At 41.9% G+C, this 17,749-nt stretch overlaps 1 protein-coding gene across 2 annotated transcripts in view; it reads right to left on the bottom strand.

The window, feature by feature from the left end:
* Positions 1-15,028, bottom strand: part of LOC126297394 (uncharacterized) — a 532,788-nt gene extending 517,760 nt beyond the window's left edge. Inside the window, exon 1 of one of the 2 annotated variants that reach the window (XM_049988137.1) lies at positions 14,629-15,028. In XM_049988137.1, coding sequence (XP_049844094.1) covers positions 14,629-14,759 — 131 coding nt within the window. In that variant the 5' untranslated portion in view covers positions 14,760-15,028. The remainder of the gene's footprint in view (positions 1-14,628) is intronic. The other variant, XM_049988136.1, reaches the window with a different exon arrangement.
* Positions 15,029-17,749: the final 2,721 nt, after the last annotated feature.

Raw genomic sequence — 17,749 nt, 5'->3', positions numbered from 1 at the left:
CCTTATGTTGATCAGGAAACTGAATATTTCTCCAAACTTAAGTTTATATTTGGTGGCTTACAGGGCGGCCTGCGTCAACCTATTGAGACTTACAAGGGGATCGCGCCTACTCGTCCTCACCCATTTCGTCCAAATTTATGGTGTATGCAGGGCTCGGGCAGAAATTTAAGTGAGCTCCTGATAGCCAAGTGTTTAGAAAAAAAAAAATAGCATTTCTGCTCGGGGTCGGGCAAGACACGAGCTATGTATGTTACCGCAGTTTCCAGGCAGGGGAAAGAGTACAGACTGACAATCCGAGAGTCGTGAGGTCCAGTCCCTACCCACAATTAGCTTCAATTTTGACATTTACAATGCAAATAAACCGAAATAATGCTCGACAAATTACATTACTTAATATTTACGGAAAAGGTGTAAAAAGGAAAGACAGAAGAAAATATGGGATTGGAAATTTCCAGAATCGGATTGTAAGACGTACACGAGAACTTCGTGCATAAAATTAGGTACATTTATTACTTCAAAATTGATGATTTACATGTCCTGGCGTGATTGTGAAAACAGGGGAAGCAGCATTTTGCACACGTTATAACCACAGCATTTTTTACAGTTATGTGGCTACTTTGAAGTTTCTACAGAGAAACAGTACTCTCCCTGTATTCTCGAAATAATTCATCTTACCCTGTCAATAGCTAGCGATGTAAAGATCTCCGCATTCGTTGTCCCAGATGGCCGACTGGATCAGTATTACCTGCACCAGGAACCTATCGTTCGCGTCCAGGTCGCGACGGGTGCCAGCCGTCAAAGTACGAAGCTCTGAGCGCATTAATTACAACGCCTTCTCGGGAAGTCCTCTTGGACGCTAAAGGTACATCTTTCTCGGAAATGTATTTGCACTTCCAAATTTTCCGTTGCCTTTTTCAACCCTTTTATGAAAGTATTAACAAATAAAATATACTTATTTCGGTTTATTTGCAATATAAGTAATGTAAAGGCGTAAAATTTTCCACATAAGGATAAAACACCACGACCCTCTGATTACCATACATTCTCTTTCCGCTGCTTCAACAGCTGCCTGGAAATTGCGCTAAGACAAATGGCTTTCTGCTCGACCGGCCAAAGCGCTATTTTTTCTAAACACTTTGCCATCTGGAGCTGCCACTAACGTCACTTTCATTTCTGGCCCTGCATACCGACAGACAGACAGACAGACAGTCTCCTTAGTACGTCTGTTACATGTTCTAAGTGTCTTGCCAATAAAACGCAGTCTATGTTTAGCCTTCCCCCACATTTTCTGTTGTGTTTCTTCCAATTTAAGTTGTTCGTAATTCCTAGGTATTTAGTTGAGCTTACGGCCTTTAGATCTGATTTATCGGGTAACCGAACTTTAACGGTCTTTTCGTTATTTAGGGTCAATTGCCAATTTTCACACGATACAGATATCTTTTCTAAATCTGTTTTGCAATTTGTTTTGATTTTCTGATGGCTATTAGTCAACCGACAGTCATTTGCAAACAACCTAATACGGATGCTCACATTGTCTCCCAAATCGTTTATATACATAGTGAACAGCAAAGGGCCCATAGAACTACCTTGGGGAGCGCCAGAAATCACTTCTGTTTTACTCGATTTTCCGTCAATTACTGCGAACTGTGATCTGTGACAGGAAATCACGAATCCAGTCACATAGCTAAGACGATATTCCATAAGCACGAAATTCGACAAGCCGCTTGTGTGGTACAGGGTCAAAAGCCGTCTGCAAATCCAGAAATACGGAATCAATTTCAAACCCTTGTCAATAGCACTGAACGTTTCTTGCGGGTAAAGAGCTAGTTGTGTTTCAAAAGACGATGTTTTCTAAATCTCCTGTTTACTGTGTCAATAGCCCGCTTTTTTCGAGGTAATTCACATTTTTAGAACACAATATATGTTCCAAAATGCTGCCGCATATCGACATTAATGATATGGGGCTGTAATTAAGTAGAGTACTCCTACTACCTTTCTTGATTATTGGTGTGACCTGTGCAACTTTCCAGTCATTGCATACGGTTCTTTCGTCGAGCGAGCGGTTGTATTTGATAAGTATGGAGCTATTGCATCAGCGAACTACGAAAGGAACCTAGTTTACATACAGTCCGGACCAGGAGACTTATTAAGTGATTTAAACTGCTTCGCTACTCCGAGGATATTTACTTCTACGTTACTCATGCTGACAACTGTTCTTGATTCCAGTTCTGGAATATTAACTTCGTCGTCTTTTGTGGACGGATTTCGGAAGGCTGTGTTTAGTAACTCTGCTTTGGCAGCATTATCTTTGTTAGTATCTCCATTACTATCGCACAGAGATGGCATTGTGTCTTGTCGCTAGCATACTTTACATACGACCAGAATCTCTCTGGATGTTCTGCCATGTTTCGAGAAAAAAGTTTCGTTGTGGAAACTATTATAAGCATCTCGCACTGGAGTCTGCGCTAAATTTCGAGCTTCGGTAAAAGATCGCTAATTTTGGGAATTTTGCGTCTGTTTAAATTTGGCATTTTTCGTTGTTTCTGCAAGTGTTCTGACAGTGTCTTTCTCAAGGATATAGTGCCAAATTCTGCACAACTGGTGAGTTAGTTCGCCAAAATTCCAAGATGATTGGATGGCCCTGCTCATAATGCTCCAAACGTTCTTATCTGTCATCTGGGGAGATAATCCGGCGACCTTGCCGGCCAAGGTAGTGTCTAGCAATCACCGAGACAAGTAGTAGAAACTTTCACCGTGTGCCAGCGGGCTTTATCATAGGTGCCGCGGATGACAAAGGGGTCTTGCTACGTAAAGCAATGCCACCCCACACCATCACTCGTGGCTGTCCGGTCTTACGGCGGGCGACAGTCAGTTTGCCCACCGCTGTCCAGGGCGTCTCCAGACACGTCATCGGCCTTACATCTCATTGGCTGGAATAGAATTTTCTTCAGTGATTAGTCCCGCTTCCAACTGGTCCCCGATGACCACTGAAGACTTGTCAGACCTGACAGTTGCCCGCCATTCGGCGCACAGCCATTAGTCGTGGTCTGGGTGCCATCTCTCTTCATAGGAAGATATCTTCGGTTGCCATTCAGCACAGTGGTTCGTCGACGATATTCTACGCCTTGTTTTGTTGCCCTTCGTGGGAAACCATCCTGAACTTAGAGTTAAGCGAGATACAGCCTGCCTGCACACGGCTGGAGTTTCTACTACGTATCTTCGTTGTTTCCAAACCCTGTCTTGGCAATCAAGGTCGCCGGATTCCTTCCCAACTGAGGAAACTTGGAACATTACAGGCAGGACCCAGTTCTGAAACTGGAATTATTTCTTTGTCTGTACATGGACATAGCATCTACCGATATTCGCCGGACTAATTCCTTCGTGGTGCGTCTTTTCTTTTGTATTTCAGTGTGCCCATAAATTTAAACAAAATCTGATGAGTAGGTGCTGTCCCCTTGTTGTTTACAGAGTCTTACGCCTTTTGTAAGTCCCACTGTCTGGCTCGTTTCTTGTTTTATTTGAAGATGGTATTGAGAATTTTTATTTGCCCAGTACACGATCTCGACGCTCTAAAACCTGTTTAGTATCTTCTAACTCTTTGTCTAGCTGCCTCGTTACATGTCGTTCGATGATCTTGGGACGTTTTCTATGTGACTGCTAGAAGCGATATTCCTCTGTAGTTACAGTTGTCTGTTTTGCTAGTGGGTAACGACTGAGGTACGGACGTTTGGGAGTTTCTCGTTAGTACTTATGTGCACGATTATTATATATATGCGCCTGTGTGTGTCTCCCCCCAGGTAATTTCTGCCACCATCCCTTTTTATTTTTAATTAATCCCATGAAGAAAATAATAATACTGTTTTTAATATTAAATTTGTATTGTTCGTCATCTCCAGAAATGAAGTATTTTATTTTCTATGATATGCTTCACATTTTCGCACAAAATGTGAGTTTACTAGTAATGCCGTAAGTTTCATCCGATTACAACCACAGTTAAAAATATTTTATTAGAAAATTGTGATCGCATAATAGGTTAATTGTGATACAAATGTAAGTAAAATATGCGTCTAACGAGAATCTAACCAGTAAACTCTCGTTCATAAGAGAAGAAATTCAGCTCAGCTAAGAAGGCTCCATTTTTTGTACTTAACATCGCTTAGAAATCTTCAAAGGCTATTTTTTAGAGTTTTCAAATATTTTAGCAGTACATCGTAGAGGTTAACGTAGTTGAACTGGAAGTACGTAGAAAATTCCCGATGGCATGTCTGTGAAGTCCTGCTGTAAAATGAGAAGTTCAGTAATATTACAGTATGTGGAAACACACTGCCTTCATTTAAGGTACATGTTGTGCTGTGCACTATACAGAACACGAGCAATGTATTTGACGACGATAGTTGACTTACCTCTTTTACTAGATTCTGACAATAATGATCAGTAAGTTTCTCCAAATGTCAAGCTCATTGTGATTTAATTACCCATACATTCCAGAAGTGCTATTTCCAATTTTTTTGATATCGTCTTTAAGAGATCTAAAATTTAGACTTATTCGTCTTTCTCCATTTAAAATTGTGATTCTGGGCTACAGAAATAAATAGTAAATCATAAAAATAAAAGTAGTATGGTTTATTGTGAAGAAATATTTTTAAAAATTAGTTATCAGTACAACGCCGGGTGAGATCTTATCTGTTGAGAACATTACAAGAAATTTGTAAGTGTATCTAATAGTACTAGACATGATCATGGAACAACAAGCAGTTTCCAAAGAAATCAAGAACTGGTCGTCATCTTCATATGAGGCATTAAAACTAAGTTAACCAAAGAGGTAACTAAAATACGTAAATTTAGAAAGACGGCATACTACACAATTCAGGATTTCTGTCATATGTTCACTTCGTAAAGCTTCTTACACGGAAATCACACACCTAAGACATGTAGAGCACAATACCACTGCCTCCACTTTTTCTGGTCTCTATATCTAAACCCACGAAGGGATGCTGACGCTGCTTCTTCTTCTTCTTCTTCTTCTTCTTCTTCTTCTTCTTGACTCCGAAGACTGGTCTGAACAGCTCTCCATGCTGATCTATCCAGCGCAACCTTCTTTATCTGCAACCTACTAACATTGCTATTTCAGCCGAGGCTACGATAATTAAGCTTCAGACAGGCTGTCCAAAGAAACTGACCCGAAAAATATGGAATGATCCTCGTTAATGAACATCACGTAAGATTTCTGTGAATGGACTTGACGATGTTGCTCTGTTCTCTAACTGTACGAAGCAATTTTGCCTGAGGGATACCAGGAACAGTGCTTTCAATGTTCTGCTGTAGCTCTCCCCGTATGTGGGTATACCTGGCCCTATAATGTGTGTAACATGCAACAATCCCATGCAGAGAGATTGCATTACTTCTGCTGATCGTCCACTCATCGGCCACGTCGCGCACACTTCACAGCGCTGCCAGGGCGGCGTATACTGTTGCAGTCTTGCTGAAATATCCATATAGTTCTGCAAGTTTATCTACATATGGATTAAACAGTATCTGAATATACCGGTAGTATTAGCAGTTTGATGAATTGTGTTACGATGCTGACATGGCTTTGTACACCTAACACTGAGATGATTATGATGCTGTATTTAAAAGGACTAAACTACTGGGTCATCAATCCCTACATTACGTGAAAGAAACACGTAAAAAGCGAAAAGTGTGGACTTGGCTGCTCGAACTGAACAAGTCAGAGTTTGAAAAAAGACGTGACAGTACACGTAACACGATAGGAACAAGAAAATAGAAACAACCTGGACAGCTTCTTGCTCTAGAGGGTCTGGAGGCAGGACTAGATGAGGGGAGGGGGGGGGGGGGAGGGGAACGAAGTAACCTGTGATGCCGCATGAGGGGGTACCCGCCGTAGGGGAAGTCTCTCCCCCTCCCCCTACAAACACAAATGGCTCTGAGCAATATGGGACTTAACATTTGAGGTACTCAGACCCCTAGAACTTAGAACTACTTAGACCTAACGAACCTGCAGACATCACACACATCCATGCTCGAGGCAGGATTCATACCCGAGACCGTAGCGGTCGCGCGGTTCAGACAGAAGCGCCGAGAACCGCTCGGCCACGACGGCCGGCCTCTAAGAACACCCTTAACATTCAAAGTGGAGGAGTGTTACAGTTTAGCCTAAAATCCGCTCCCCCTCTCAGGAAATGCAACAATTTGATAGTGTCTCACCATCCGCAAGCATCTGAGGTAGGGAGGTACGCAAGCTGGGAGTTTGTCGCAGATCGCACTGGACACGAACGTGTGCAACCCTCAGGCTACCGCAGCTGCACTGAGCGGAACTCTAGGGTAAGCCTCGTGTGGCCGATCCGTAGTCGGTACAACACAAAGGCATCTTTCAGAGAGGCTTAGATGTATGCCACACCTTAGTAGACCCTTTAATCGCTCTCAACTTGTTATGCGTCGTAGTAGCCTACCATTCCAATTCCTAGAGCCTCAAAATATTGCGTCGAAGTTTTAATCGTAAGTCGGTGCACAGTATCCCGACGTCAAATTAATCTGCTGTAGCAGCGTCTTCAACTAAACGGTCGGCGTGTTCATTTCCTGGAATGGCTGTGTGGCTCGGAAGAAGACAGCAAGATTGGGTTTAACGTCCCGTCCACCTCGAGGTCATTGGAGACGGAGCACGAGCTCTGATTGCGTGAAGCATGGGGAAGGAAATCGACCGTGCCCATTCAAATGAACCATCCCGGATTTTGCCTCCAGCGATTTCGGGAAACACGGAAAACCTGAATATGGAAGGGCGGACGTGGGTTTGAACCGTCGTCCTCCCGACTGCGAGACCAGTGTGCTAACCACTGCGCCACTTCGCTCGGTTACATTGCTCGGTGTTCAGAAGAAGCTAACTGTCTTTCCAGGGGTGCAGAGGTCAATCGGCAGGTCCTGGATATTTGTGACATAAAGATTTTTTCGACAGAACAGGGATAACGTAACACCGAGCCTGAGATTATGCAAAGGCTTTTCGAAGCCCTGATGGAGTGTTTCTGACGCATAATTGCTGAAGAAATGAAAATTTAACGAACCAAAAGTCTTGATTTGACTCCACTTAAGCCACTATCAACACGTGGAAGTCCATCTGGACGCCTTAACCTCTGCATAAGAACAAGTTTGCAGGGATACTACTTTGGTGCTTTGACAGGACAGTATCTTAATTTCCACCATCACAGATAAACGGCACTGAAATTTCGTCGGATTTAGTTGCAGGCTTTGTTTCAATCGAGCCACATTTTTGGGAGTTTGAAATCTCTTCTGGTAATTATGCTTCTCATTCGCTGAAGAGGTCGTTTCGCGTCATTCTGCCACAGTTTCGCGCTGCAAATTTGGGAGGTTTTACCAAAACAATTGCAGTCAAAGTGTTGTGGGAACAGATACGCACATGTTTTCCAATAATTGTGCTTTCCGTAACATACAATGAACACGCGCCATTTTGTCGTTATTCGCCTGTTCCTCTCTCACACGTAATGACACACTGGAAAGAGCATGTGGGATATGTACACGCACAACCATGTTGAGGCAATCTGCATCACTGTTTCTGTGAGGGGCACTTCTGCTCGTTAACGATATTCACCGGGCCACTTATTTTTTCCATTGAGAAAGGGCCCTTCGTGTAACTTCAATGGAGTATGAAAATCAACGTCAACAGGTAGAAGAGAGGTTCTGTTATTTAAGGAACCATTACAGTTACTAACATTTACAAAACCATAGGAAGGATAAGTGAGAAGGTTCGGACCAAGAGACTTCTGTTCTCCAAAACACTGGTCCTAGCTGCTTAAAGCACGGAAATACTATGCGAGAATATGGAAGCTCACTCTGGGGTCAGGTATTCTCTAACTCTTTGGACCTAAAAGCACCTTATTTAATGATTTTTATTAAACTTTGGATCACAGTTGGTATATTTTAATTAACAGTTTCAGGCAGTATGGAATCATTAAGAACATTATAGGAAATCTCAGGACTATATAATTCACGCAACATAAAGAAGTCTCAAAACTTTAATTTTAAGACAAAAGTTATTGCTTATATTATGATGGAATGTAATTTAATATACTTATTTTACTGATGCCTGTGATTTTCAGCAACTATTTTTTCAGTATAAATTGCAGTCATCAGTTGTAAATAAATTTTATTTCCTTCACCAATTTCGAGGAATTAATTTTTCCATCTTCTGAAGCTTAGGTTAGCAGACAGTATCTTATTCATATAAGGACAATGCCATGGTACGTTCAGAAATTTACATATATGTTATTTTAAACACTGTTTGCCAATTTACAGTGTTAAAAATAATCTCATGCAATGTACACTTGTGAACATACCGCAGCATTGTCCTATGAACAAGATATTGACTGACTACCAAACTAAGCTTCTGCAGATGACTAATTTGTTGAAACCAGTAAAGACAAAATTTATTTACAACTGATGACATATTTATCCTGATAAAACTTACTATACGCAAGAGTAAGCTCAGTATAAAAATTACATAAAAGAAATAATTCTCGGTGGGATTTTTTGCAGACAATTATGTTGAAAACTTTACATGGGGGAGGGAGAGAGGAGAGAGTGTGCTCTTGACAGCACAATATCAGGGAATGGAATGCAAGTGAAACAGCCCACCTCCCAATGCTATGCCACCTGATTATATGTTCCTTAGACACCATTTACAAAAATATCGTTGCCAACAACATCGTCAAATCAGGTCGAATGCTCTGATTTTTATATGAACAACTTAAGTTCCGGATTCCACATGCGTCTGTATTATCTACGAAGGGAAAGGAACTTCGTGGACGACAGATTCTAACCCATGCGATACTTTTTCTTGTTTACCTTGGTAGGTGGTAGCGAAACTTTTCCGCTTAGCTGAATTTTCTTGGTGTTCGATTATAATCAGGTGAATATTTGACAACCGTAGTATTTTCTATTTTCTTGCCAACGCTGAATGTGACTTGCCAAGAAGTGTCGTGATTCGGTTCACATGTTTACTGTTTTGCCCCACATCGAGTTGGCTCCGCTTGTTTCAAGGTCTGAGGAAGGCAAACGCGTATCATCTTCAACAGGGCTACATAAAAATTCTCTCGTCCTCACAGATACTTATGACTGTCTTTTGACTTACACTACATTATTCGCCAGAACTGTACACAGATGCCGAGGCACGTATCTTCCAAATGCACTGAAAACTCAGGGCTATAAATACTTTAAGTACGAAAAGTTTTAAAAACTTGCTGAAAAATATACGTAAATAAGGCGAATCCAACTTATTAGTTGTTACATCTGATTAACAGTTCTTAGATAGCATCAATTATATATTTTCAAAGAAAAAACAATAATACTACCGAAATGTCTACGTCTACACAGAGTATCACTGGTAATTCCATATCTCTTTATGAACTTGTTACTTCATTCCAGGATGTTGTTTGAATGTACCTATTGCCTGTACGCTTGTCTGTGCATATTAAGAGGTGTTTACCTTACTGACGCGTGTAGAAATTCGGGAAAGAAAGATGAACTGAATTTAAATATGACAGACGGTGAAACTATGATTTCTTTTACTATCTTCCACTATACCTTACAAAAATCTCAATCGCAGTCTCGTTCTGGCAAACACGCCACAAATTGTGAAACTTCTGGAAACATTCATTTCCACTGCACCTCCCTCCCTCTGTTTTTGTGGTTACAAAGAGGTATCTGGCGTACTGAGAAAGTATTGATTACCACTGACGATGTAATTACACAATACGAATATCTCCCATTTGCCGGTTTAGGATTCGGTGCCAGTCATTGTTAAAAGTGCGGAGTCTCTCTCTCTCTCTCTCTCTCTCTCTCTCTCTCTCTCTTTCTCTCTCTCTCTCTCTCTCTCTCTCTCTCTCTCTCTCTTCTCTCTCTCTCTCTCTCTCTCTCTCTCTCTCTCAGTACTGTGGAAGTATTTTCTCAGGACATGATCTCTAAAAAAAAGCACTGCTTTTTCACGAACGGTAAAAACAGAATGGTCTATTGAGCTATCCACTGGTACAACGTTTAGTTCTTGAGCTTTAACACTTTGAGAAGACCATTTGTTTTAACACACTGTCTGGTCACAGCGTTATATTTCCAGACCAAGTGTAAAAGCCACATCCCTAGCTATCATGGAACAGTGTTCTGAAAATAGGTACTGAGAATTAAGTTCTGTACTATGGAGTGCTGATTTCACTGATTTATTTCAATACGTGTAATTTAATCTGTTATTTCTCATTACACTTTATCATAGGTGCATTTAACGAGGATACTTGTTAGAGTGCATAATATTTACATTACGTGTGACCGCCATCAGCAAGACACGTTAAATATAAATTCGATTTAGCGCTTCGAGTTTTTGTTTTAGTTACTGGCTATGCTGCCGTATATCGTTCTCTCTCCTGTAATAGCCGACAAAGATGAAATGGAGATGTGCTTTTTTACTAGTTTTTCACTGACAATCACTTTCTCATCTTAGAAATCTTTACCTGTTTTCAGAGCACAGTACATGAAAAAAAGCACAGTGAAACAGTTGTACATGCAGAAGTCACGCAAAATCTGTTTTAACTATTCAGTATATACTTAATTTTTTTTGCTTTCGGAAGTATGTGGAACAAGTCAATAAGTATAACAAACATTGGAATATAATACTCAGAGCCGTGATTGGACTGTCATAATAGGTGATTACACTACAGTACACTGGAACTGCTGCTATTTACAGAATTAATACACTGTCAGAATGAAACATAGTTATGCACTTTTAATAAAATTATCACATACAAAATACGTTATCTTGACTTGACTACGTGCTGTCAAAACTGAAATCTAACAGACACTTTTACTTAAACTGGTCTCTCAGTGCAAGTAACGATATTCGTCTCTAGAGCAGAAGGAGTTGCCTATCAAAAAGTTTCAAACTGTTTAAACTATCCTTTATCTGAAACGAAGTTTTTAATGGTTGCCGGAAATTTATTGACTGTTCCTGAATGATGGACCCCTTTTTGGACCAAGGTAATAGTTCTTTACGTAGGTTTGTTCCTATTAGTATTGATACTATGCTACTAGTTGGAAGTAAGAGGTATATTACTTGCAACAAATTTCGTTAAGGAATAAATGTACTGAGAAGCAATTGTTAGAATACGAAGTTCCTTGAACAGGTTCTCTCATAGCACGTACAATTTAGAAGCGGCAGCTGTTTCAGTACTACAACTCTAGTAGAGCACTTTTTTCATATACCGGGTGCACTAAACTTAATATCAAAGACTACGTATTCCAACAAAGAAATGGGTAAGTAAACCTTATTTGAATTAAGATTATTTTAACGAAAATCTAGTGATTACGAAAATCAAACATGTAAGTGAAATGACGTAGAGACCCGTACTGATTCCCTGTCGACAAACTGACCTTTCCGTGATAAATGCTGCCACTATTGCAGATATTATCTTCAATTAGCACTACTAACAGGAAAAACCACAATAATATTTGAGAGAGACCAGACAAAGAAGCGTACGTCACGTCTTTGAGCCAGTGGATCATTCGTATTTTGAGAAAACTGCGCTTATACTGCTGACGGAGACCGAATGACCGCATCAGTATTTTCGTTTACAGTCGGCTCTAATCTGAAGCGGCGCCCAAGTCAACCTTTTTTCTGGCAACATCCGACTCAAAGGCGATACTGCCACTGAACTAATGAAAGCACCACTACGAAGTTTGTCGGAACCTGTGTGTTTCATTTATAATAAACGGAAGGTGGAATGGTGCACTATTTGTGCCGTAGACGAACACTGCAGAAGATTGTGGAGAAGTGGAACACAAAAACGAAAATATCTATTACGTGTTTATAAAACAGTACAGTGTTCCCTCAGGAGCTCTCAAGTGCAATGGCCTTCGAAGATGTGAGATAAATTTTGAATCTTTGGATTAGTGAGCTTAGTGCAAGTATAATCACGTATGGTTACGGAGGCCTTTAATTCAAATAGTTAATTTGTGGCTTTATAAAATGCGTCTGCTGAGAGTAACAGGATTAGAAGAGAGTTTAACAAACGCCTACGAACTCAAGAATAAAGCAATATCAAGTCGATATTTGCTACATTTTTAAACAAGTTCGGCTAAGCGTTAGAAATATTTGTTCGTAACAAACTTGCTGACTGCGAATGTATGTTCATCCAGATAGTCAAATATTTGGTTCTTTAAACAACATATTACATCTGTACACCACATGAGCCTATTTAAACCAAAATATCGAGATGTTTAAGCCTTTTACATGATGCTGCAATTACTGAAATATATATTACAAGTGGTTTAAATCTTCTATCAAAGGCAGCTTCCTCTTTCTAAAGCACACTAACAGGCTTTCAATTACAATTTATAATTGCGTGAAGATGAGTTCGTTTTCATAGAGCTCACAGAAACCTTTACTACCTTTCCCTGCAGCACGGACTTTCACTTCACCGATTCACCACGATTACCGGACTAGCTGTTTTTTCCCTGAGTTCATCTTCGGAAACATCCGCGATTTCCTGAATTATTATTTAAAACAAGTCGCCAACCTGACACTAAATCTGCCCCTACTCTCATCGGAAGACAGAACTTGACTGTGCCGCACATCGATTCTGGAGTCCTGGCGTCCCTCAGATAGCGCAACTCGCCACATTTAGGTATATAGTGTTTCAGATCCTCCGATTAAAATGTCTATGTGAAAGGGGGGTCGCGGAGGGTGGGAATGCGTATCGTGGTAAACACTTCGTCCCACGGGGCCTTTTACAACTTCGTTAGTCCCTGTGTAAATGTGTCAACAGTACCGCAAATACAATGCCACTGTACAGGCACACGCCAGCGGGAATTTAGGAACCGCAGTAAATAATCTCCCACTGCTCGAAGGTATCATCTGCAATCAATACTAAATGTTTGAGATAAAAACTTTTCGACACGGTGAAGAAGCACGGACAAGGAATCAACACTCAGAACAGTTCAGCATGTACCGCTACACTGCCTCTTGACTAAGCCCAAGTGTTGCTCAATAGTAATTGTCCTGTGAACTGGAAGGCGGTGATAGGTTTGCAGGTGGTAACATTTCTGAAACTGCCTGCAGATCTTTGTAGCTTGAAGTGTCAATTTCTGTCTGTGTGTTAACAGAGGGCACAATTTTTGTCCCGCAGCTACCGTAACACTCATTTCCCTGCCTCCCCATCAGCCACACGGCATATCCTACACGAGAGCTTCTAAACACTGACGTCAAGTCAGTACATATACGAGCGTTTCCATACTACTGCACAGGAAAAAACTCTTGTTGGCATTAAAAAATAAAATAAAATGATATCAAAATACTTTAAAGATTTCTGACCAGAACGGCAACGATCAACTCTCCCAGTATCGATAATTTGACGAATCGGTTGGTCAAAAATATATGAAAAGAACACACTGATTAATTCAGACATGCAATCTTAATATACGGCATTAAAAACCTTCACCACTTTGGAAGACAAATCAAAACATTTAAAAGATTCATTGGTCCTAGCCTAAGGAAAGCCGGCAGCTGGGGAACAAATTTGCTGTATTATAATGGCTTCGTGATGATGGCTTACTAATGTGGGAATAGCAACTGCTTCAGTGCAACATCTCTAGGCAATAACACTACGCCATATTCGAAGTGGCTTCACTATTTCTGAAAGTTATTGTGATACGACCCTGTTTTCTGTATTGCCGTACAGTATCTTGTGTTGTCCTCTGAGCAAAATTTCACGGCTCCATGAACGGATAAATAAAATAACATTTCAATAGGCTTTCAAATTTCAGACTCTACGACTATACAATATGTACATGTTACGTAGCAGCCTCCGTCGCATATTTCGTAGCTTGTGTACGAAGTATGCGCGTAATATGGATCAATACACTCTCAAGAGACTTAAGCATAGATTATACGATTTCTAAATTTACCTTTAAGTTAATTTATATGCTGGAAAGTGCGTTAAATATGTAAAAGTGCGTTCAAATACACCGCGAATGTATACATTAAGCTCACTACAGGACAGTATCACCAATACCTTTGGCATTCGCATTCGATGAGTTTGCCAACTAAACTAGATTACCACCTTTCAAGTGAACCTAGATCTCGAGGAGTGCTATAGAGGGGGGTCCAATACACACTAGCCAGTAAATACACTTCACATATTTATAAGACATTTGTTTTGCAACAGCGGACCGAATCGGTAATACAAACAGTAATATATATATATATATATATATATATATATATATATATATATATATATATATACCCCTCAGTAACTACTTTGTTTACAATTTCATACTCTTCCAGAGGCTACAGATTACAAATGAAGATCCGCTACACTCTCATTTGGTCAAAGTTTCAAAATGGTATATTGCTGTAAGAGCTAACCTGTAATTACGCTAAACCCGGTGGGAGACGTTCCCGATAGCACCTCGTATTTTCTACAACGAGAAACGCCTGTTCTGGTGGGACGCCACCGATAAAAATACGGTACCCATTACCCAGTCAGCTGCCCAGTTATGCAGCGACCACCATCTAATTGGGCACAGTAACTGGCGTCGGGGACAAGAAAGCCTTACCTGGCTATTCGGGCAGTCCGTCGGGTGACGCTGCGGTTCGGTTGCCATGACAACCCAGTGGCAGCCAAGGCCGGGGCGGTCCGCCGGCCGCACAAGTCCCGCAGCCTGCTCGGTGACGTCACGACCTCCATGCCACTGTTTACACCTGCACTGCCACATTCACAGTGTGTGGTTCTACATGGGGCAACATCCCCTCGAAACGGAAAGGTACGGGTAGCAGACTGTGGGTGTGGAGTGCCCGTGTGGACAGGCAGCAAGTCTCCTCAGCTTTTCATTCCGCCATTCTCAATTCGCGATCAGAGGATTTCTAAACGGAAACGCAGTATGGAAGCCGCGTAACAGCCATTGTTGACGTTCCCCGACCGTGGCGCGGCGCGTACTGAGCTGCGCGCCGGCGGCTGCCCAAGGCAGACCGGCGATTTTTAGACCAACCTCCGCGCATGACGTCATAGCGAGGAGTGGGGAGAGGAGCGAAGGAGGGGGCCCCGCCGCTTCCACGGCCCAGCCGTACTCACCCTGCTGTCACTCGTAAGGCGCGCCGAGCACAGCTGCTGCCACGTCGTAGGCGTGGAAAAGAATCGTAAACCATTTACTGACTTACTGTCTGCTGCTAGTGAGCAACGTCCGAAAAATCGGCGCCGACATTGTGAACATCGCCTAATAACGCTCGAGTCAGAGGACTTAATTTCGATTTCTGGCCCGGTCATATATTTACGTTGCTGCACCAACCGTCGTTAAGAATTAGGTACAGAGTGGTACTTGCTGATTGTTTAGTCTGCACACGGAAGTACTGACTGTTGAAACATTCTCAGTAGCAACCTGAAGCGAACTGTTGCACAATAAAATTTCGAAGCAGTAATCGGGAGGGTTTAGCCCTATCCCTCCCAGTTGGGTCATTTCGATATAAATTTTCCGTACTTCATATCACCACTCATAACAAAAACAACAGTTATTTCGTGTGGCTCACTGGCATGGCACGACTATATATCTATTAACTGGACGTCACTTCAGCGACTTGTGCGTCCCATAGTAATCGTACAGGGAAAAGGAGTTCAAAGTTTAAAGTGGACTCTGAACCGTGTGTCATTCCTCGTCAAGCTTCACATCGTTGAGACGTGAAAGCTGGGTTAAAGGCAGACTCTGCCACTGTAGTTTAATTTCCTATCTACAACAAAAAAAAAAGAACCAGTCCTGTGGATAATTTAAAGCTTCTGATTAGGTCGTCTTCCGAAACTAGTTCTGAAGTGAACAAATTAAATTACAGTGACAGAGTTCGTCAATTTTTTTATTTGTTGAATATTTGAAATGTCGTGGAAACGTTGGGAAATAGTTAATTTTGTAAAAGAAAATAGTTCTGTCGAGTGTTATTAGAAGGAAGAAAGATTAGGGTTTAACGTTCCGTGGTCACTGGGGACGGGACACAAGGTCAGGTTGGGAAAGAACATGGACCGAACCATTTCAAAGGAGCCATTCCAGGTTATGACGGAAAACCTCGATCTGCATGGCTGGCCGCGGATTTGAAATTCGCCCCTCGCAATATATAGTGTGTGTTGTAAAAAACCACGCACACAAAATTTTAGTGCCTAGTGAGTATAAAAAGATACATTTTTATGTGCCGAAACCATGACAGGTGCACCGTTTCCTTCCGGCCACGGTGGTCTCGCGGTTCTAGGCGCTCAGTCCGGAACCGCGTGACTGCTACGGTCGCAGGTTCGAATCCTACCTCGGGCATGGATATGTGTGATGTCCTTAGGTTAGTTAGGTTTAAGTACTTCTAAGTTCTAGGGGACTGATGGCCACAGATGTTAAGTCCCATAGTGCTCAGAGCCATTTGAACCATTTTTTTTTTTTTTTTTTTTGCACCGTTTCCACTTTAGGGGTCCATTAAGTGATGTTCAGAACTGTCACATGAAGAATATTCTTTAGAGATGAAACTTCCTGGCAGATTAAAACTGTGTGCCGGACCGAGACTCGAACTCGGGACCTTTGCCTTTCGCGGGCAAGTGTTCTACCATATGAGCTACCCAAGCACTACTCACGCCCCGTCCTCACAGCTTTACTTCCGCCCGAAAGTAGGAGACGAGATACTGGCGGAAATAAAGCTGCGAGGACGGGCCCTGAGTCGTGCTTGTGTAGTTCAGATGGTAGAGCACTTTCCCGCGAAAGGCAAAGGTCCCGAGTTCGAGTCTCCGTCCGGCACACAGTTTTAATCTGCCAGGAAGTTTCGTATCAGCGCACACTCCGCTGCAGAGTGAAAATCTCATTCCGGATTATTTAGAAATGTTGCTGACCTCTTTCTGTGGGAGGAGATAAAGATCCGCCGTTATAATTAGCACGCAGATGTCAGTAGTATATTTAGTTTATTACTCGTTCGCAATTTACAAAGGCAATCGTCACATAACTATCAGATTCTTATAGCTCTACCGAGTTACAATATTCCCTACACATGTTCTTATTATAATATACAACGTTATAAATATTCTGGAGGCACTCTATGACTGAGTCGGAGTGTCTGTGTATGTCCTTGAGATTACCCTGACAGTCCTGCGCTCACACGCAAGTCCATGATCCGTCGATTGGGTTTCACCACACTTATATTCGGGAATATCTGATAGGCCCTATTTGTTCATCAGCTGTTTAAATCTACCAAAATTCGTTCTGACACGGTTCAAAATTCTCCACAGTTTCCTGGGGAGGTCTAATACGTCGACCTTTATGTGGCGGACGTCCACCAGATTTTGGTTCTTGCGTCCACTTTAGACCCTGAGCTGTCTTCGAGTGACGTCTCGCAGTTCTTCGCCGATTTTCCGTAAATGTTACCTTGATTTAAGCACGTTTGTAGGTACTAGGTCTCGGTATATAGGCGGTCCTGGGTTGTCGTCTAGGATTTTCTATACGCTCTTGTGGCCAACTGTGATCGCCTAATTTCAGGGAGCTCTGCAGGCCGCCCACGAGTGTTCCAGAGATCATCTGCATTGTCTCCTTCAGTTGGACTTCCACTTAGCTACGTGCACACTTTTCATACAGACTGGGGAACAGTATTCAGTTACATTGTGGACAACGGCTAGTGTTCAAGTCCTCGTTGGGCTCTCTCCATAACCCCCGTCGTTCCTGTCAGTTT

This window comes from Schistocerca gregaria, chromosome X (assembly GCF_023897955.1).
Source record: "Schistocerca gregaria isolate iqSchGreg1 chromosome X, iqSchGreg1.2, whole genome shotgun sequence".
Lineage (NCBI taxonomy): Eukaryota > Metazoa > Arthropoda > Insecta > Orthoptera > Acrididae > Schistocerca > Schistocerca gregaria.
Note: the sequence above shows the minus strand (reverse complement) of the source record. Positions and strands in the feature narration are given on the sequence as shown.